The 19,634-nt window shown below is 53.2% G+C and overlaps 4 protein-coding genes across 10 annotated transcripts; 2 read left to right on the forward strand and 2 right to left on the reverse strand.

The window, feature by feature from the left end:
* Positions 1-316: 316 nt before the first annotated feature.
* On the reverse strand, positions 317-2,055 carry WDR83OS (WD repeat domain 83 opposite strand). Of its 2 annotated transcripts, XM_079115838.1 has the most exons (5): positions 2,041-2,055; positions 1,358-1,536; positions 1,132-1,237; positions 591-682; positions 317-497 (listed from the first exon to the last, which is right to left on the reverse strand). In XM_079115838.1, the coding sequence occupies exons 2-5, from the start codon at positions 1,405-1,407 to the stop codon at positions 431-433; spliced, it is 315 nt and encodes a 104-aa protein (XP_078971964.1). In that variant the 5' UTR covers positions 1,408-1,536; positions 2,041-2,055; the 3' UTR covers positions 317-430. The 2 variants fall into 2 exon arrangements, with proteins under 2 accessions (XP_078971964.1, XP_078971963.1); XM_079115837.1 differs by lacking the exon at positions 2,041-2,055 and having other exon boundaries at positions 591-688; positions 1,358-1,515.
* On the forward strand, positions 1,614-7,257 carry WDR83 (WD repeat domain 83). 2 transcript variants are annotated; one of them, XM_079115833.1, is made up of 9 exons: positions 1,614-1,881; positions 1,959-2,079; positions 2,160-2,265; positions 2,530-2,578; positions 2,655-2,781; positions 5,342-5,409; positions 5,484-5,592; positions 5,664-5,778; positions 7,054-7,257. In XM_079115833.1, exons 1-9 carry the CDS (start codon positions 1,779-1,781, stop codon positions 7,201-7,203), a joined length of 948 nt encoding a protein of 315 aa, XP_078971959.1. In that variant the 5' UTR covers positions 1,614-1,778; the 3' UTR covers positions 7,204-7,257. The 2 variants fall into 2 exon arrangements, with proteins under 2 accessions (XP_078971959.1, XP_078971958.1); XM_079115832.1 differs by lacking the exon at positions 7,054-7,257 and having other exon boundaries at positions 1,618-1,881; positions 5,664-7,042.
* A 15-nt stretch (positions 7,258-7,272) lies between these two features.
* On the reverse strand, positions 7,273-14,619 carry DHPS (deoxyhypusine synthase). 3 transcript variants are annotated; one of them, XM_079115836.1, is made up of 9 exons: positions 13,356-14,619; positions 12,613-12,777; positions 12,111-12,232; positions 11,933-12,029; positions 11,764-11,850; positions 11,007-11,112; positions 10,828-10,931; positions 7,534-7,595; positions 7,273-7,454 (listed from the first exon to the last, which is right to left on the reverse strand). In XM_079115836.1, exons 1-9 carry the CDS (start codon positions 13,560-13,562, stop codon positions 7,316-7,318), a joined length of 1,089 nt encoding a protein of 362 aa, XP_078971962.1. In that variant the 5' UTR covers positions 13,563-14,619; the 3' UTR covers positions 7,273-7,315. The 3 variants fall into 3 exon arrangements, with proteins under 3 accessions (XP_078971962.1, XP_078971961.1, XP_078971960.1); XM_079115834.1 differs by having other exon boundaries at positions 7,279-7,454; positions 7,534-7,659; positions 13,356-14,614; XM_079115835.1 differs by lacking the exons at positions 12,111-12,232; positions 13,356-14,619 and having other exon boundaries at positions 7,277-7,454; positions 7,534-7,659; positions 12,613-12,752.
* Positions 12,784-19,602, forward strand: GNG14 (G protein subunit gamma 14). 3 transcript variants are annotated; one of them, XM_079115840.1, is made up of 3 exons: positions 12,784-13,209; positions 18,916-19,008; positions 19,107-19,602. In XM_079115840.1, exons 2-3 carry the CDS (start codon positions 18,916-18,918, stop codon positions 19,230-19,232), a joined length of 219 nt encoding a protein of 72 aa, XP_078971966.1. In that variant the 5' UTR covers positions 12,784-13,209; the 3' UTR covers positions 19,233-19,602. The 3 variants fall into 3 exon arrangements, 2 of the variants coding, with proteins under 2 accessions (XP_078971966.1, XP_078971965.1); XM_079115839.1 differs by lacking the exon at positions 12,784-13,209 and having other exon boundaries at positions 18,707-19,008; XR_013760010.1 differs by lacking the exon at positions 12,784-13,209 and adding an exon at positions 18,717-18,777 and having other exon boundaries at positions 18,916-19,602.
* Positions 19,603-19,634: the final 32 nt, after the last annotated feature.

Below are 19,634 nucleotides of genomic sequence, written 5' to 3' on the forward strand. Positions count from 1 at the left end.
CCTAAAGGCTCCAGACTGGGTCCCACACGGGCCTGAGTGGGGGACCTGAAGCCCTTTCCCCACCAGGCACAGCAAGCTCCATGAACAGAAGAGAGGTTACAAAGACAGCCAGAGTGAAAAACTTTACTGACAATCTCAACAAGAAACTGAGTGAATATACCTAGAAACATGAACAGCATCTCTCCGGTAGCAGGCAGGGAAGGGGAGACAGGAAGGGTAGGCCTAAGTTTTCCCCCTCTATGCCCCTGCAGAAGTGGGACTCCAGGGAAAGGGCCAAGTTTCTTCTATCCTGCTGGGGGCCCTGAGAGCACCTCACTCAGGGAAGTCCAAGTCAGCAGCTGAGTGTGGGATGTTGAGCAGCCAAAGGCCACGCGAGGCCAGGGAGAAGGTGAATAGAGGGGGTCCAGAATGTGACCCCCCTATGCTGACATCACCAGGGGGGCGTCATGGGCTGAGGATTCTGCAGATATGACATCACTACGGCAGAGATGGACAGCCTGAGACAGGCAAGAGAAGTCAGTCCCAGAGGATAGGTATGGGTCTTCCCACCCCTTACGCAGGAGTCCCTCTCCCTCCACGCCAAGCCTCACATGAAACTACTCATCATCTGCTTGGTGTCCTCAGAGCTCCGGGAGTTGGCAAAGCTGATGAAGGAGCAGTAGACGGCGACCCAAGCACACCACTTCAACTGGGGAAAGGTAGGTGGGTGGGTGGTTAGGTGGATGAGAAGCATGCCAAGAACCCGCTACAAGCCACATCCTCAAGCACCAGTGATTTTTCCCTGTGCAGCTTGGACCATGTCCCTCAGGAGTCCCTTGGTCCCACCCTTGCAGGTACCAGGTTTCTGGTGCTACTACCTGGCGTGCATCTCTGAGCTCACCACATCCTCTTAGGTTCAAGGCAAATCTCAGGCCCCGCCCCCACGACACCAGTCTGACGCCCCGCTTCTTTCCGAACACGTTCCCAGACCTCATTCTTGGGCTGGGGAGATAGCTCAGTCGGTAGAGTGCTTGCCTTGAAGCACAAGGCCCTGAGTTCGATCCCTAGCACCGCAAAAAAAAAAAAAAAAAAAAACAAACCAGACCTCATTCTCTCGCCGAGCTCCGCCCATGGAAACACGGCCCCGCCCACCTTAAGCATCAGGCCGCACATGCTGAAGATCATGCCCAGCAGATTCATGTAGTCCGGCGTCGGGTCGTCCAAGGCCGGATTACACTCGCTTGGCGGGGGCTTGTACCTGCAAGAGGCTCAAGAGTCAGGGGCGCTCAAGTCACGTCCCTGTGATGAATAAGCACCTTCCTTGGGCCCGACCCAACCCACAACCTAAGCCCCATTGCCGTGACGCTGGGGTCCCCACCTCAGCACTTTGTTAGGCCTCCGTGGGTCCGACATATTGTTCGTGGACATAGCGAGTCCAAGATGTGAGTCGCGCCTCTTCCGCTGCAGGAGAGCAGCTTCCGGCGTGGGGATGGAGGGTGGCTTTTAGAGTAACGCGCGTAGCCCTCGCGCTTCGGTTCCTAAGGGTGGAGGCCAGGACTACCCGCAGTCAGAGGACCGAGAATGAGAGGACGAGAAAACAAGCAAACAAAGATCCTTGAAAGTGAGGAGAGGAAAAAACTGAAAACGAATTTTAACATTCCCAACACTGTCACCAAAATACTGAAATGTTGAACCGGAAGTGAGGGGAGTGGGGAACAATAATAGAGTTACACACAAAGGCTCGACATCCTCGTTGCAGACTGGTTACTATAAGGCGGCGAGAAAGAGAGTCGGGAGCTATGGCTTTCCCGGAGCCAAAGCCTCGGGGCCCCGAGCTGCCGCGAAAACTGCTGAAAACGCTGGACTGCGGGCAGGGGGCAGTACGAGCCGTGAGGTTTAACGGTGAGCGCCCTCATCTTCATTCGCGTCCTCCCGCCTCCTGAGGCCAGCGGCCCAGCACCCCCTCTCTTGTTCCCCAGTGGATGGCAATTACTGCCTGACGTGCGGCAGCGACAAGACCCTGAAGCTGTGGAACCCGCTGCGGGGGACGCTGCTCCGTACCTACAGCGGCCACGGCTACGAGGTGCTGGACGCGGCCGGGTGAGCCGGAGACCAGGGCGGGATGGGAGCGCTGAGGCCGGGATTGGAAGTGGACGTTGACCTACTCTTCTGCACCCCAGCTCCTTTGACAATAGCAATCTCTGCTCCGGCGGCGGGGACAAAGCCGTGGTGCTATGGGATGTGGCATCCGGGCTGGTCGTGCGCAAATTCCGGGGCCACGCGGGGGTAAGTGCAAACCTCATCAGAGTGTGCATGGTGGAGGCGGCCGTTAGCTGGGTGATGCCAAGAACATCTCCCCACTAGAGCCTTCGTCAGCTGTCCCTCCCCCATGGCCACTTAGTCACCAAGCTCCGTTCTTGCCTTTTCTCCAGAACTTTTCACCTCCCCACTCCTACCATGTGCCCCTGCTTTAACCTACACTGAGAATCCCGTCGTTATCCCAACCCTCCAAAGCCTAGCCGCCTCTGAGTGGCAATTCCTGTTTCTTAGAAGGTGAACACAGTGCAGTTTAACGAAGAGGCTACACTCATACTGTCCGGTAAGTCTGGGACCTAGGTGGGAAGTGGACAGTGCTTTGAGCTCCAAATCTAACCTCACCTTTATTCTGGACTCAGGCTCTATCGATTCCAGCATTGGCTGCTGGGGCTGCCATTCTTGGAGGCCTGAGCCAGTGCAGACACTGAATGAGGCCAGGGATGGCATATCTAGCGTGAAGGTGTCAGATCATGAGGTCCTTGCAGGGTGAGTAGACCCAGGACCTCACCCCTCTCCCAGTGTCACTGAGATCCTAGCTGCCTCTGCACTTAGATTAAAATCTAGTCTCAGAACTGGGGGTGATGTTCAGTGATAGAACACGTGCCTAGCATGCAGGAGGCCCTGGGCCCATTCCCATCACTGCAAAAAACAACAAAAAACTGCTCTCCTTACTAGTCTGCACAAGGCCCCGCCCAACGTCCACTGCTGATCCCTCAACTTTTATTCATCCTTCCTCCTCATTTCTGCTAAAAATGCCAGTCATGGGCTGGAGTTGTAGCTTAGCGGTAGAGCACTTGTCTAGCATGTATAAAGCTCTGAATTTGATTCTCAGCATCACATAAAGATAAATAAAATAAAGGTCCATCAACAACTTAGAGAATCAACGATAATTTTTTTTTTAAATGCCAGTCATGCTCCAACCTCAAGACATTTGCCGAGGCCAGGTTCCCAGGCCTCCCAACCATTCTTGGAGCTGGTTGCTGGGAACACAGCCATGAACCAGCCAGACCAGGCCGCACCCCATAGGAGCTCCTCCTAGCAGGACAAATGGACAACCAATAGAGAAATAAGTATATCTAGTATAACTAAAGAAGTGGTGAGGGTCAAAAGAAAGGATGGGGTAGCAAGAGGAGCTAACTGGGGGCCTTTAGATCATGGGTGGGAGGTGTGGAGAAGGCCCTATAAAGGTGGAGACTTGAAAGCTGAGGAGGAAGCCAGCTTTCACAGTGGTGCACACCCCGTGCTCAGGAAGGCTGAGGCAGGAGAATGGCAAAGTTCAAAGCCAGTCTCAGCAACTCAGTGAGGCCCTAAGCAACCTAAGGAGACCCTGTCTCAAAATAAAAAAAATAAAAAGTGTTGGGGATGTGAGTCAGTGGTTAAGCACCCCTTGGCTTCAACCCTAGTGACAAAAAAAAAAAAAAAAAAAAAAACGTACACTGAGAAGCACCTGGCCAGGCTGAGGGCTGCTTGAAGGCCAGGATCATGCAGGAATGAAGATAGGCCAGCCACAGAGGGGCCAAGGACCTTGGGAAGAATTTGAACATTTACTTTTCTGAGAGCAGGGGAAGGCACGTTTCTTCAGGGAAGGGTTTGGCACCCAGCAACTCACTTTCCAAAGAATTTCTTCATAGGCAGTCAAGGGCTGGTACAGGGAGACCACGAAACCCAGGGCGTGATGCTGGAGGTGGGGCAAGGGGTCAGGTTCTGAGAGAGTCATCCCTTGGTATTTGCAGGACACTGATTTCAGAAGCCCCAGTGGATATCAGAATCCCGGGATGCCCGTTGAGTGTGGTAGCACACACCTATAATCCCAGCAACTAAAGGCTAGCCCCCTCAAGGCCAGCCTCAGCAACTTAGGCCCTGAGCAACTTAGCAAGAGTCTGCCTTAAATAAAAAGGGCTGGGGATGTGGCTCAGTGGTAAAGTGCCTCTGGGTTCAGTCCCCAGTACAAAAAAAATCCAAGGATGCGCAAGTCCCTTCTATAGGAGAGTGTAGCGTTTACATAGAACCTGCGCACATCCTCCTATGTGCTTAAAATCACTTCTAAGTGACTTGTAATACCTGAGGTAAACACTATGCAAATAGTTGTTACACTGTGTGGTTTAGGGAATAATGACGGGGAAAAAACCTGCAGAATCCCTTTTGCTTTTCTCACAGTGCTGAGTGCACATGCTCACAGGCATTCTGACACTGAGCTGCTCCCCAACCCCAAGTCAAACTATTTTTTTGAATGTTTTTTTTTAATTCACTTTTATTATAAACAAATGGGATACATCTTGTTTCTCTGTACATGAAGTAGAGACATACCGTTTTTGTAATCATACATTTATCTAGGATAATAGTTTTTGATTCATTCTGTTATTTCTTTTCTTCCCCCCACTCTTCCCACCCCTCTTATTCCTCTATACAGTCCCTCCTTCCTCCATTCTTGCCCCCCTAAGTGAAAAAAAATTTTTTTTCTTTTGGGTGCTGGGGATCAAACCCAGGGCCTTGTGCTTGCAAGGCAAGCACTCTACCGACTGAGCTATCTCCCCAGCCCCAAGTCAAAATATTTTTGATTTGCAGTTGAATCCATGGGTATGGGCCCCATGGATATGGAGGGTTGGTGGAGGATCATCTGGAGAGCACGGGAAAAGGGTGGTCCCCAGGGGCTCCATGGCTTGGGGCCAAAGAGATAGACTCGACCAGACTGGTCCTGGGCCTGCGCCCACTGCCTCAGCTGGGCACAATGGTGCACGCTTGTAGTCCCAAATACACTCCAGAGGGCAAGGCAGGAGGATCCCACGTTTAAGGCCAACCAGGCAACTTAGCAGGACCCTGTCTCGAAAAACAAAAAAAGACTGGTGGGGACTAGGGATGTATCTCAGTGGTAAAGTAGCCCTGGGTTCAATATCCTGTTATCACCAAAAAAAAACAAAAAAGGAAAGTCAGCATCTCCAAATCTCACTTGTGCCCAGGAAAAGCAAAGCTAGCCCTCCCGCCAGGGCCTAGAGAGCTAGGGCCACCAAGGTCGCCTGTGCTTCAGCTGGACCCACCCCCTCTGCAGATCTGTGGATGGCCGCGTGAGGCGCTATGACCTGAGGAAGGGGCAGCTCTTCTCTGACTACGTGGGCAGTATGGGGACAGACAGGAAAAACAGCGGCCCGCCAGGAGCACCCCTCACCAACCCGCCCCTGCCTCTCCCCCAGGCCCCATCACCTGCACCTGCTTCAGCCGGGATGGGCAGTGCACACTGGTGCCCAGCCTGGACTCCACCCTGCGGCTTCTGGACAAGGATACCGGGGAGCTGCCGGGAGAGTGAGTCGCCAGCGCGAGGCTCCCCCACCCCCCTGCCGCGGAGCGAGCCCTCTCACCCCCCCTGCCCCCAGGTACACGGGCCACCAGAACAAGCAGTACAAGCTGGACTGCTGCCTGAGTGAGCGGGACACTCATGTGGTCAGCTGCTCCGAGGACGGGAAGGTGTTCTTCTGGAACCTGGTGGAGGTAAGCCTCCCTGCCCTCCTCCTTGCCATCGAGCTCTGCCCCAGCCCTGTGCGTCCCCAGCCGCTCCCCTACCTAAGAAGAGTGACCCTGGGCCTCGAGCTGGGAGCTCGGAGGAGGGCGAGGATGAGGCAGGAGGGCCTTGCAGACAAAGGGGTGGCACGCAGCGGGTCAGGAAGGCAGGCTCTGGAGGGCGTGGGCAGCAGAATCCAGTCAGACAGGACCAGTGCCAAGCAGGGCTGCTGGCCTGGCCCTGGGCGAGGGGAGCCAGCAGCAGTGTCTGGCCCGAGCGCAACGAGTTCAGGAACCCGGAGCTGCCTCCAGCTGTGGTTCCAACTCCAGGCCTGTCCTGGGTGTGTCCCAGCCTGCGGGAAGGTCAGGTGGGGACTGACCACCCTGGCTTAGTGGGGTCAGAGCCGCAGAGCCTCAGGGAAGGGACCTCAGCACTGTGCGTTAAGCCCCCTAAGCAGAGTTAAGCCCCTAAAAGGATGGAGAAAGGGGGACCCCAGAGACTTGACTAGTCCTGCCCTGGAGGAAAGGGGGACCCCGGAGACTCGACTAGTCCTGCCCTGGAGGAAAGGGGGACCCCGGAGACTCGACTAGTCCTGCCCTGGAGGAAAGGGGGACCCCGGAGACTTGACTAGTCCTGCCCTGGAGGAAAGGGGGACCCCAGAGACTTGACTAGTCCTGCGCTGGAGGAAAGGGGGACCCCGGAGACTCGACTAGTCCTGCCCTGGAGGAAAGGGGGACCCCGGAGACTCGACTAGTCCTGCCCTGGAGGAAAGGGGGACCCCAGAGACTTGACTAGTCCTGCCCTGGGAACCAAGACAACAAGAATGTTGCGCCTGCTTCTTTTGGGCCCTGCATGCCAGAAGGACATTTTCAAGGTGCCAGAGGAATTGTGGCTTGTTTGAGGAACCACACACTGTGCTGTGGCTGTGGGTGACGAGGGAGTGTGACCAGTGGGGCTCCCGGGGGCCTGGCACAGCCCAGTCAGGAGCGGGGAGCAGGGAAGCCAGGCTGCTGCGCAGCCACAGTGACCGCAATGCGGTCTGGAGACAGAACCCAGACCTGCTGGTAAAGGGACAAGAGGTGAGAAGAAGGCCCAGGAGGTCCAGCCTGAGTGCCTGGGAAGGCAGATGGCCTTTACAGCATCCAGGACTGTTAATAGGCCAGTGGCCAGATGTCCATGGACTGGTGACTGAGGGGTTCCGCCTGGATCTTGGGAGGGGGATGGCCAGGCTCTTGATGACTCGCTTCCCACCCCTCACCCCACAGGGTTCCCTGGCGCTGGCCCTGCCCATGGGTGTGGGCGTTGTGCAGTCGCTGGCCTTCCACCCCACGGAGCCCTGTCTGCTGACCGCCATGGGGGGCAGGATCCAGTGCTGGCGAGAAGAGGCCTACGAGGCAGAGGGCGGAGCAGGCTGAAGCCTGGGTGCCCACACCCAGGTCCAGGGACCCAGACGAACTAAAAAGACTGCCAGAGACTTTATTCCAGAGCTGCTGCAGGCCAAGGGAAGGAGGGGGCAGGATCTGCAAACTAATAAACAGGAAAGGTAGGGCCTTCCCCGGGCGGCGTCCACTCAGTCCTCACTCTTCTCGCACGTGAAAGCATCTGCCTTCTGGGCAAAGGTTTCAGCCACAAGCAGGGGGAAGACCAGGGAGGCGTCAGCATAGACCTGCAGAGGGGACCTAGGTGAGCTTCAAACCCAGGGCCACAGCCCAGGAGACCCTGTGCCCCGCCCAGCAAGCCTCTACCTTGACTGGCTGCGCATCCATCCGGATCTTGCCCCAAGAGACGGCCTCATCTGGCCGGGCACCTGAGTCAGAGCCATCAAACTCCTGGGCGGTGTTGATGTAGACAGCATAGTCAGCCCCGTTACGCTGTAGGGAAGGGCAGGGCGGACCTGGTCAGCCAGTCACAAAACAGGCAGACACAGAGGCAGGCCATCAGCCAAAGAGGCTGGGCTGCATCACAGATAAAGGAAGCCCTCCAAAGTACTTTGTTCCAGGAAGGAAACTTCTAGCTATGTGTATATGAAACACCAATGAATTTCACCTGTAGACTTGAGTCCCATCCCCAGGATATCTCGTGTATATGTAGATATCCCGAAATATGAGGAAAATTCCCAAACTGAAACACTTTGGGGCCCAGTCCTTTCTTTTTCCTATTTGAGGGATGCATTACTACTTTTTTAATAGCCACCCCATCACTTCATCTGTTATAGAGAACAGACGAGAGACAATAATTGAAGAGGGCACCAGAAAGCTTTTTCATCATAAATGACAGAAGGGGTAAGCACTTGCCACCCAAGCCATTGGTTCGATTTTCCTTCTGATCTCTGTTCTCATCCGCATCAGCCCGCTGCTTCCAGAATGGGCTCTGCTTTCACTTGTTATGCTAGTTGGGATGCCAGTCTACCAGCTTGCCTCAGTAATCTAGTGGGGTCCCTAACTTTGCTTCTTTGATTTCAACTTCATCCCAAGGCCCACAAATGTTTTCTTTATAAAGTTGCAGGCAGATGAGGTAGAAAGGGTAGAGGCCTGAGGTGGACACCAGCAGAAGCAGAGACCACAGCTCCCACAGCTCCAGTGGACACAAGGCCAAGACACAAAAAACAGTGTGACCCCCACAGAGCTGCAAGGAGTTCAGGCCTTCAGTTTCCAAAACTTTAGATGGCAAATGTCGTCATGATGAAGGCATGCAGGGACCAGGGAAGACATGAGGCACAGCAGACAGAAGCAAAGATGGCCATGTTCAAGGACAGTGTGCTGAATACAATGTGGCATTGGCCCCACAGTCAAAGAAGATGAGGTGGCCCAACAGCGTGAAGACTTAGGCACAGTTGGCCTAAGTGCTAAGGGACTCTGCCAGGGTCTTCAGCACTGGTAAGAAACCGTAAGTGAAAGCAACAAGGACCAGGTACTCGCCAGGTCAGCCCGCCAGGCTGTCTGCTCTTCTTCCACCCTTCACCTCCATCAGTGGGGGTCAAACAAACCGTAACCCATCAATGACAATGTCAGGCACTGACAGTTGCAAAAAGCCACTGGAGGGCCAGAAGACCCTAATCCACATACCACCAGATGACCGCGAAAATACAGACACTGTACAGCTGTTGTATCACCACACTGGGCTCCAATACCCTGGCCCAATATGTATTTCCAGGCACAGATGTCTTTCCACTCTTCCATAAACCAGCAGTCCATGTAGTTATCAGGGAAGGGCCACTGCTCATATGACACCTACCACCTGGCTTCCTTGGTGTTAGTTACAGGTTGGGCACATTGTCTTATCCTTTCCCTTAAACTCAGGCCAGTTCAGTCTTCCTCCAAGAACCATGTGGTTCTTGTTCTTCATGAAATTTTGAAATAAGACCTCCGGGAATCCCATGCTGTTATCTACCGACCTTCCCTGGTTTCCAAAGGTGGCTACCCAGGCTAGGCCCACAGTGGATGATTTGGTTCTCCGAGGCAGGACAACACAGCCAAATGCCCCTGCCCCACGAGTTCGTAGGGGTAAGTGGCTGGGATGAGCAGTCACCCACTGGCTTCCCCTTCTGGGGCCTGGGCCCAGTCATTTGATAAGGTATATTTGAGGCAGGTGTGGTGACACACCTATAGTCCCAGCTACTGAGGGGACTGAGGTGGCAAGATTCCTTGAGCCTGAGAGTTCCAGGCCAGCCTGGGCAACTGAGCCAGGTGCCATTTCATAACAAAATGAGATATTCAACGTGTATCAACAACCTTCCCCATCTGCTCGGCAGCAGTCACCACCAGCTATCTCAGAAGAGCCCCAAATCTAACCACTGCTGCCCCTTTGTGGGCACCATCCTGGTCCTGGCCCCTACAGGGTTCTGGACCAGTTCACCACTACCATCTGCTCCTCCCAAAGCCATCAGAGGGCATCTGTGAGCCCCTGAACTACCAATCACATCCTCCGACCTCAGAGCAACGTCACCTCCAGGCCTTCACCACTCCTCCTCTAGGGCCTCCGAGCTGTTCCCTGGCTACCTTAGGGACCCCAGGGCCTCTGAGGAGAGCTGGCTGTCTTTGCAGGAACTCTTCCTGGAGATAACTACATGGCCTGTGAGAGGCACCTCCCAAAACTGCTCAGGTCAGTTCCCAGAAGCAGCCTTCCAACACCCTCCCATGTCCCCCAACCCTGCCCCATACTAGGGATTGAACCCAGGGTCATTCTGTCACTCAGCTACATCCTCAGCCCTTTCATTTTGAAACAAGGTCTTGTGTGTGTGTGTGTTGCTAAGGATCATCAAGGTCTTTGTGTGTGTGTGGCTAAGAATCGAACCCAGTGCCTCACACATGCTAGGCAAGTGCTCTACCACTGAGCCACAACCTCAGCCCTGACGGTGTCTTGCTAGACTGCCCAGGCTGGTCTTGAACTTGTGATCCTTCTGCCCCAGCCTCCCTAAGAACTGGGATTACAGATGACAGACTGCAGGAGTGGATCACTGTGCCCAGCTCCAACGTCCTGTACTAAATAGCACACAACCACTTCTCTTGTCACACCATCATCCAGCTTTAAAAAAAAAAAAAAAAAAAAAAAAGCCTGGTAGTGCCTGTAATCCCAGTGATTTGGGAGGCTGAGGCAGGAAAATCACAAGTTTGAGGCCAGCTTCAGCAGCTTATCGAGGCCCAGTCTCAAAAACAAAAAATAAAATGGGCTGAGGATGTGGCTCAGTGTTTAAGTGCCTCTAAGTTCAATCTCTAGTACCAAAAATAAATAAAAACAGAGTCTTGCTGTGTTGCTCAGGCTGATCTTGAGCTCCTGGACTCAAGTGATCCTCCTCATAGCTGGCATCACAGGTGTGCACCATGACACCATGCTAGCCTTATTTTCTTTAGCATTACTGACACCTGTCATGCATTTTGCTTGCTCTGGAACCTCTGTCTCTGGAGGGCAGGGATCCTGGCCTGCCTAGTCCAGGATGTGGCTGAGGCAGAGGCCTAGCATGCAGGTTAGTATGCACAGTGGACTTGAGTGGCACCCCCCACTGGGGACTATATCCCCTCAAAAGGGACCACACCACTTACCATGAGGTTGGCATTGGCAATGTGGTGCTTGACCACACCTCCACCCAGGATGATCATTCCAGAGCGCTTGGCAAAGATGGCCTGTGTGTTGATGAGCCGTAGGTCTGAGGAAAGAGGGCATGGTCAGGCCTTGGACTGATAGGCCCTCTTCCCCCACCTCACAAGTTCCAGTGCCTCACCCTCAATGATGTCCAGGACTAGGCCAGGATTCTTGTAGGAATGGAAGAAGATCATGTCACCCAGTGAGCCATCTGTCAGTGCTGGGCTCAGCACAGGAATGTGGTTCTGAGGGAGGACAGACCAGGTCAAGTAGCTGCAGCTCAGTGGGGGTAGCCTGATCCCCATCCCAGGTGCATCCTTTCCTGCCTACTTGACTGGGAACAGGCTCTTTAACTTGTCTGGGCCTATTTCCTCAACTGTGAAGTATGGTACCATCACCACTTGGTCACATAAAGAGGAAGATGTGAGAAAACCAACATGTGACACCTGCAGAGGCTGGTGCTTAGTGAGTAGTGGCTCTTGTTACTTTTAAGATTCTTAGACTTGGACTGGGGTTGTGGCTTAATGGTAGAGTGCTTGCCTAGCACTGTGAGGCACTAGGTTTGATTCTCAACACCGGATATAAATAAGTAAAATAAAGGTCCATTGACAACTAAAAAAAAAATTAAAAAAATAAAGACTGTTGGACTTCACAGCCTCTGGGGAGCATGGTACCTGGGGTCAGGCCCCAGGGATTTTCTAAGCACTGCCAAAAACTGTTCCCAGATAAACCAAGAGCACAGGAGCTCCAGTTAATAGTTGTGTGTTTTCAGACAAATTACCTAACTTATCTGTGTTCGAGGTTCTTCATCTAAGAGTGGGGATGCTGATCCTAACAGTAGTGACTACCCACGTGTCTGTGAAGTCTGGGGACTTTACCCTCACCCAGCCCCTCACCTTCTGGGCCCAGTAATACACTGACTCTGGGTTGTTGATCTCCTTGCCAAGCCGAGCAATCATCTTGGAAGGTGTCCACTTCACACCCTAGGAGGGATGGGACATCCACATTAGCCCACACTTCCCCTGACTTCACTACGCTGGCCCCACCAAGCTGCTCCAGCCCCACCTCTGTGTTCTGCTCCAGCACCATCTGGTCCAGAATGGGCATCAGCCAGTCTTCAAACTTGCAGTAATTGTCATTGGGCACCAGCAGGTTCCCAATCCTGGGAATGGGAGAAATGTAGGCATCAGTCCCCAGTCCCCTCAGCCCAGTTCACCTGCCCATCACCACTCAGGGCCCCCACCTGTTGATTCCATTCTCCCGGAGCTCCTTCCCCCTGAGGCTGAACTCGCCCAGATACGTGGGTGCCAAGCACTTGATGAGATCCTCCTCCACACCTCCTGCAGTGGTCACCAATACATCCACCTGCAGCCATAGGACAGTAAGGTTGGCCGTGGTCCTGGCCGGGTCCCTAACATCAGCCCTAATTCACTGACCTTTGTGGGAAGCTCTCTTTTTACTCTGTGTGTGATACTGAGATGGAACCCAAGGTGCTCCACCTCTAAGCTGCATCCTCAGCGCTTTTTATTTTTTATTTTGAGACAGTAGCTCGCTACATTGCTGAGTTTGGACTTGAACTTGCCTCAGCCTCCCCAGTAGCTGGGATTATAGGTGTGAGCCACTATACCCAGAGGGAGCTCTCTCCTTAAAACTAACCCATATCTCCTCAGCTCATTTAACCTGTCAATTTTATTACCCACTGACCCAGAGTAACCAAGGTCACAACCCCCCTATCAGATCCCCACCATGTTATGCTGCACAAGGTAGCGAATGGTCTCACGGATGCCCGAACTGATGAGGTTAGATGTATAACCCAGGAAAATGGTGCAGCCAGTGAGTGGGCGGCGGCTCTGGGTCAGGTCTGCATGCTGGTCTTCATCCTGTGATAGCGGCTCCAGCTTCTTCTCGATCTGGGTGTAAGGGCCAGGTCGAGTTAGGTTCTGGCCCCAAACCCCAGCACAAGGACCCAAGGTGGGTTCCCAGTCAGATTCTACCTCCCGGCCCTGTCCACTCAGGGATAAAGGACCATTTGTACCAGAAAACAAGAAATGTCTCCTGTGTAGATTCTGCCCCTTCCCAGTTCAGATCCTTGGGCACACGTTAAGGTTTTGCACCCTTTCAGGAATTAGCATCTTTTCCAGTCCGGTTCCTTTCTCCACTGGGAAAAGCAATCCTAGTTCAAGCCCCGCCCTTATTTAGGCTCCTCCTCCAATCCCGTCCCCTAAATGCACTCCATTGCCCCAGGTTCTGTCCATTCCAGAATGCTTTAAATTTGCTTATAATCAGGTCCCACCCGCTCTGGACGCCAGGATTTAATTACAGCAGTGGAAGTCCCGCCCACGGTAAGCCTGCTCTCTCCAGCTATTGGGCGGTCCCAACGAAGGGCGAACCTCCTTTTCCCACGGGAAGTCCCGCCCCCCAAGTTCTGCATTGGCTCCATTAGACGCCTCGCGTCTCCCAGCCCAGGAAGTACCGCCCCGGGCCTCACCATGGCGTTGACTTGCTGCACTGCGCGCCCAAAGTTAGTTGCCTGGAAGCCGGTGGTGCCAAAGGCCTCGAGGAGTGCGCGGTAATCCACGCCGCGGTTGAAGTCGTAGCCGCGGACCTGGGAGCTCTCGGGCGGCAACGCCGAGCTGTGCTTCAGCACGGCGGCCAGCGCCGCTGCGGGCGCCTCCCCCTCCGGGGAACCCTCCATGCGCCTGCGGCCGGCCTTCCAGGTCTGAGTCGCCCCACGCCGGGGCTACCGCGGCCCGGCAACGCGTTCAGCCCGCGGACGCACGTCTCCGCCAGAGCGCAGACGTAAGGTGCGGGGCCGGAAGTTAGATGTCACGTGACCCTCGGTGGCCCTGCCGGCCTGAGGGCCGCCATGTTTGCGTGTGTGTCCGTAATACGGAAGCCACGAGTTAACTTTTTTCACTTGTTCACAGCCTCACAAAATCTTCATTCCTAGCTTAAAGCCGCTTGCTAGAGATCCGCCGCTTTGAACTGTGCTTGCCCATTCGTCCCTGCCCTCTAGGAGACGAGAGGATGTCTTCTAAGACGTAGTTCTTGAACAGGATTTCACCAGACGGAGTCGCGGTTGGAGCCTCTCATCAGATGGGATAGTGATTCATGTTGGTGCCCTTAGAGTCTGCGTGCTACGTAACTCCTGTTCCCGCCGCCGCCCTTGTCCCCCACATCCTTCCACTGGGTCAGAGGCCTCCCTTCCCTACAGGGACTGTGAGACCCTTAATGGGTTTGTATCTCCTACATCCTCCTAACGATGCGGAGAGGCCACAGGGGACCCCTTATTTCCTCATTCTGGAGTTTGTGGAGTCGATGCTGTATGTAGGGCGTTGTGCCAGGAGCTGAAGATTTAGAGGTGAACAAGACGAAGATGTGGAGCCTGTCTTTATGGAGCCCACAGTCTGATTCAGGGAGGGGGGTAGAAAACAACAGGGGAAAGTGAAGGATATGGAAAATAACAACCCCCAAAGGACAGTGTGACCCGGGAGGCGGGGAGAGAAAGCAAACAATGGGCCCTGGGCTCTTTTGACTTACCCTTTCCCAGCAACTGTGAGTTTCGAACTTTTGCAACTGTTTCCTGATTTAGGCTTTGAACTTGCACAATTGTTCCCCCAGACTGCCCAACCAGTGCACTCTACAAATGATCCAGATCTCACTTAAACACTGTAAAAATGAGACACCTCCGGTAATCAGTCTCCCATTTTCTCCTCTGAAAATGTGCCATTCTGTACTTAATAAAGATTGCTGATCCGTTGAGGTCTGGTTACAAGAGTCTGGGGGGGGGGGGGGCGAATGGAGAGGTTGGTATGCTTAGTTGGAGGGACGAGCGATTGGGGAATGATATCAAAGAGGTGACATTTGAGAAGACAAAGACCTCACATATGAAGATCTGGATGGAGGTCAATCCTCCCCTCGCCTCTGGCCTCCCATCCACACACACACACACTGGGACAGGGAACAGCCAGTGTGAAGGCACTGAGGCTGGAAATGAGCCTACTTTATTGTGGGAACATAACTTCCTGCTTGACATACTCACCTGGCTTTCAAAGTGACTTCACCAATTTTCTCTCCTGATGCTTCTGTGTCTCAAAAAGTCCCACTCTCCACTAACTAGCCTAAAAACTGTAGAGTTGGCTAGGGGTGTGGTTCAATGGTAGCAAGGCCCTAAATTCAACCTCAGCAGGAAGATTTTAAAATAAATTTATTAAATTAAAAATAAGATGGGCTGGGGAGATAGCTCAGTTGGTAGAGTGCCTACCTCACAAGCACAAGGCCCTGGGTTCAATCCCTAGCACCGCAAAAAAAAAAAAGCTGAATGTGGTGGTTCATGCTGTAATTCCAGCTGCTCAGGAGGTTGAAATGGGAGAGACACTTGAGCTCAGGATTGGGGCCAGCCTATGCAACATAGCAAGATCCCATCTCAGCTAGGCACAGTGGCCCATGCCTGTAATCCCAGGGGCTCAGGAGGCTGAGGCAGGAAGATTGAGAGTTCAAAACCAGCCTTAGCAACTTAGCAAGGCCCTTAGTAACTTAGCAAGACCCTGTCTCAAGACAAAATACAATAATGACTGGCTCAGAGGTTAAGCATGCCAGGGTTGGTTTTTTTTTTTTTTCTTTTTCTTTTTTTTTTTGGGGGGGGGTGGGGGTGCTGGGGATCGAACCCAGGGCCTTGTGCTTGCAAGGGAAGCACTTTACCGACTGAGCTATCTCCCCAGCCCCTGTATGCCTGGGTTTAATCCTCAGTGCCAAAGAAAAAGAAAAATCCCATCTCAAAAAAAAAAAAAAAAAATTAAAAAACAACTGGGGGTTTTGTTTTGTTTCTGTTGTCTTGCTGAGTATCAAACTCGGCACCGTGCACGCCAAGCATGCACTCTACCATGGAGCTACGCCCCAGCCTGGGGGTTGAGTTTGACACTCCCCTTCTGTCACACCCCACATCCATCAGCGTGTCTGCCAACCTCTACCTATGAATAGGTCTCAAATCCATGATCTCACACTGGGGACGTAGCTCAGTAGTAGAATGCTTACTTAAAATGTGCAAGGCCCTGGCTTCAATCCCCAGTACAAAACAGAACAGATTCATGGTCTCGCCACCAGTCTGTTTCCCAGCTGATAACAGAGCTCTTTCAACTTAAGTCATCCGGACGGGGTGGCACATGCCTATAATCTCAGGTGGCTGAGGCAATAGGATCACAAGTTCAAGGCCAACCTGGGCAACAAGTGAGACCCTGTCTCAAAAAGGGATAGGGATGTAGCTCAGCGGTAAACTACCCCTGGGTTAAACCCCCAGTACCACAATAATTAGTGAATGAATGTAAGTCAGACATGCTAAAATCCTCTAGTGATAACGTTCCTGTCACATTCAGGCACTTCACCAGGGACTTCAAGGACACCCGCCACCCTCCCTGCCCCCATCTCCTGCAATGCCATTCTTCCTCGCTCCTCACCAGCCACACAGACCTCTTCACTCTTCCTAGGGTCCTCCAAACTTTTCCCACACCAAGGACTCCTGTACCTGCTGCTCCCTCTGCCTGGGATCCTTCCCCAGATCCTTCTCCTTTGACCTCAGTTCAAACATCACTCCCTGAGTCCTGCCCTACCACCTCTTTCCTCTTCCCTTGGTTTTTTTTACATTCTTTTTCAAGCACAGTCTCTTTCACTGAATAGTCACTTTGCTATCAGTGGGATAGGAGTTCATGAAGGCAGAATTTTGTCTGGTTTCACTGCTGTTCTTGCTTATGTCTGCTCCCAGGCACATAGAATCTCAGCGAAGACGGGGACGTAGCTGAGTGGTACAGCATGCACTTAGCATTTCTGAGGCCCTAAGTTCCATCTTTAGCATCAAAAAAAAAAAAAATTTTTTTTAAGGGCTGAATCTTGTCCCCATAAAATATGTTGTAGTCCTAACTCCCGGTATCTCAGAATGTGATGATATTTGGGGTAGGTCTTTATTTTTTATTTTTTAGTTGTAGATGGACACAATACCTTTATTTTTATGTTGCTCTGAGAAATGAACTCTGTGCCTCACATGTGTTAGGCAAATGCTCTGCCACTGAACTACAACCACAGCCCCCAAGGTAGGTCTTTAAAGAGTAATGAAGTTAAAATGAGGGCATTAGGTTAGGTTCTAATGCAGTCTAACTGGTGTCCTTTTAAGAGGAAATTTGGACACACAGAAACACAAAAGGGGATGTGCATGCAGAGGAAAGACCATGTGAGGACACACAAGAAGGTGACCCTCTATAAACCAAGAAGAGAAGCCTCGGGAGCAACCAACCCTGCCAGCCCTCTGATCTTTGACATTCAACCTCCAGGCCTATGAGAAAATAAATTCGTGTTGTTGAAGCCACCTACTCTTGATATTTTGTTATGGAAGTCTGAGCAGACTAATACAAGGGCATCATGGTGATCCCTGAGGAATAGGGGAGGAGGCTGGATGAGAAATCAGCTGGGAGCCAGACATGATAGCCCATGCCTGCGAGTCTCCTCAGGGGATTGAGGCGGGAGGACAGCTGGAGCCCAGGAGTTTGGGGCCAGCCTGGGCAACATAACAAGATCCTGTCTCAAAAAAAAAAGGAAAAAAGGGGGGCGGGGGGAAGGGAAGGAAAAAAGAAAGAAGTTGCAGCAAGGCAGGCGGCAGCACCTGTGGACTGTGGTGAGGAGGCTGGGTTGTATTCTAAGGAGCTGGGGGACCGTTGGAGAGGTTTTCTGTTTTTGTTCTACACATCACACTGGCTGCCTTTAAGAGAGGCCAGGACAGAGGGGAAGCTGGTGACCAGGGCATAGGTGACTGCAGTGGTCCAGGTGGTATGAAGGATAGAAGAAATGACCAGATTGAGAACCTAATTTGAAGGCCAATCTGATGGCACCTGAGATAGGATTAGATGTGGCAGGATCACAGAAAGAGGGATGGAAATGTTGGAAATCTCCGCCTGAGCAGTTGGGGACAGTAGCGAACTTGACTAGGGAACAGAAGGTCTGGGGAGACATGATTCAGGGTCCTGCTTTTCCAAGGGAGGTTAGAGGTGAATCTCAGCCATTCAGGAGACTAAGACAGGAGGATCATTTAGTTTAAGGCCAGGGCTGGGGCTGGGGCTCAATGGCAGAGCCAGCCTAGCAGCCTAGCATGTGTGAGGCACTGCATTTGATCCTCAGCACCACATGTAAATAAAACAAAGCCATTCTGTCCATCTACAACTATCAAAAAAAAAAAAAAATTGTTTTAAAAAAGTTCAAGGCCAGCCTGACAATTTAGTGAGACCCTGACTCAAAAAATAAAAAGGCCTGGGGATGTAGCTCAGTGGTAGGGCCTTTACCAGGATTTGATACCCAGTACGAAAAAAAAAAAAAAAAGAGAAAGAGAAAAAATAAGACAGAAAGAAAAAAAAAAAGAATGAAAGAGACATCTGAGAGATGGTGTGATGTACTGAGGAAGGATGTGAGCCCTCAGGTCTGGAGCTCAGGGAAGAGGGGGCAGGATGGGGACAGAGGCACCACCGCATGAGTGGAGTCACATCTGTGGGTGAGATCAGGCAGTGTAGACAGGAGCCAGGCATACCGCGTGCCATTTGGCTGGCAGAGGCTGTCAAGGGAGGTATGTGGGAACAGCCAGCAGGGAATACGGCAGTTCAGGGAGCAGCCTGGGCTCCTCAATCCCCCACCAAGCTGCTCAGCCCCTGGGGGAGGCCCACTGGGACACGTGACGCCAGGGCAGCAGCTGGGCCTTCTTGGGCCAGAACCCCCTCTGCGGAGGCTGCTGCTGCTGCTGGTGACATTTCACTGAATCCTGGCTTCAAAGTCTCTGCAGGGGTGGAGAGGGAGGAGAGAGGTGTGGGGAGGGGAACCAGGCTGGGGTGGCCGCCGAGAGCCAGGCAGCTAGGCGATTTCAGTGGCCCTCAGCAGAGGTACCTGAACCTGACAGGTGGGAGACCGATCTCATCGTCCCCAGGGGCCCGGGAGGAGGGGGCAGGGTCCCTCAGGCAGCCCTAGGTTTGGGTTCTGAGTTGGGCCAATTGCTCATGACTCTGCTCACCCTCCCCCAGATGTCCAGCAAGGTGGCCATTGGCAGTGACATCGGACAGGCCCGCCGGGCAGTGGAGCAGCTAAGGATGGAGGCGGGCATCAACCGCGTGAAGGTGAGGATAGGATGGGGCAGCCCAGGGAGGTGGGGGAAGGGCACACCTGGGCGCGGGAGCAGCAGATGCCCAGTCTGGCTGACAGGGTTGGTCTGCAGGTATCTAGGGCAGCCACGGACCTGCTGCAGTTCTGCACGGAGCAGGCCAAGAGTGACCCCTTCCTCGTGGGCATTCCGGCTGCCACCAACCCCTTCAAGGAGAAGAAGCCCTGCGCGATCCTGTGACCTCACATCCCACCCCATGGCCCTGGCAGCCCAGGGGCCTCAATAAACATGAGGTGACTGAGCCTTGGGGTACAGCTTCGCTGGGCTGAGATGGGGGCTTGGGGACTGTGGGCTTGCAGGGTTCAGGTGCACAGCCTCCCTCCCCCACCACCTCTAGAGTCACTGCCGCAGCGCACACACCCCGGAGCTGCAAGGGAGGAGGCGGTACCCCTTCACCTGCCATGTCCTAAGGATGGCTGAGCAGATGCCTGCTCCCACCACACGGACACACCTCTAGGGTTCAAGTCCCCACCCACATACCCTAATGGCCACACACACAGGTACATCAACGACACAGGCGCAGGTCCTCAGGTTCCCTCGTACACATACAGCAGTGGCCCACGTGCGCACCCCAGCCCTGGT

Source organism: Sciurus vulgaris (genome assembly GCF_902686455.1).
Source record: "Sciurus vulgaris genome assembly, chromosome: 16".
In the NCBI taxonomy this organism is placed as follows: domain Eukaryota; kingdom Metazoa; phylum Chordata; class Mammalia; order Rodentia; family Sciuridae; genus Sciurus; species Sciurus vulgaris.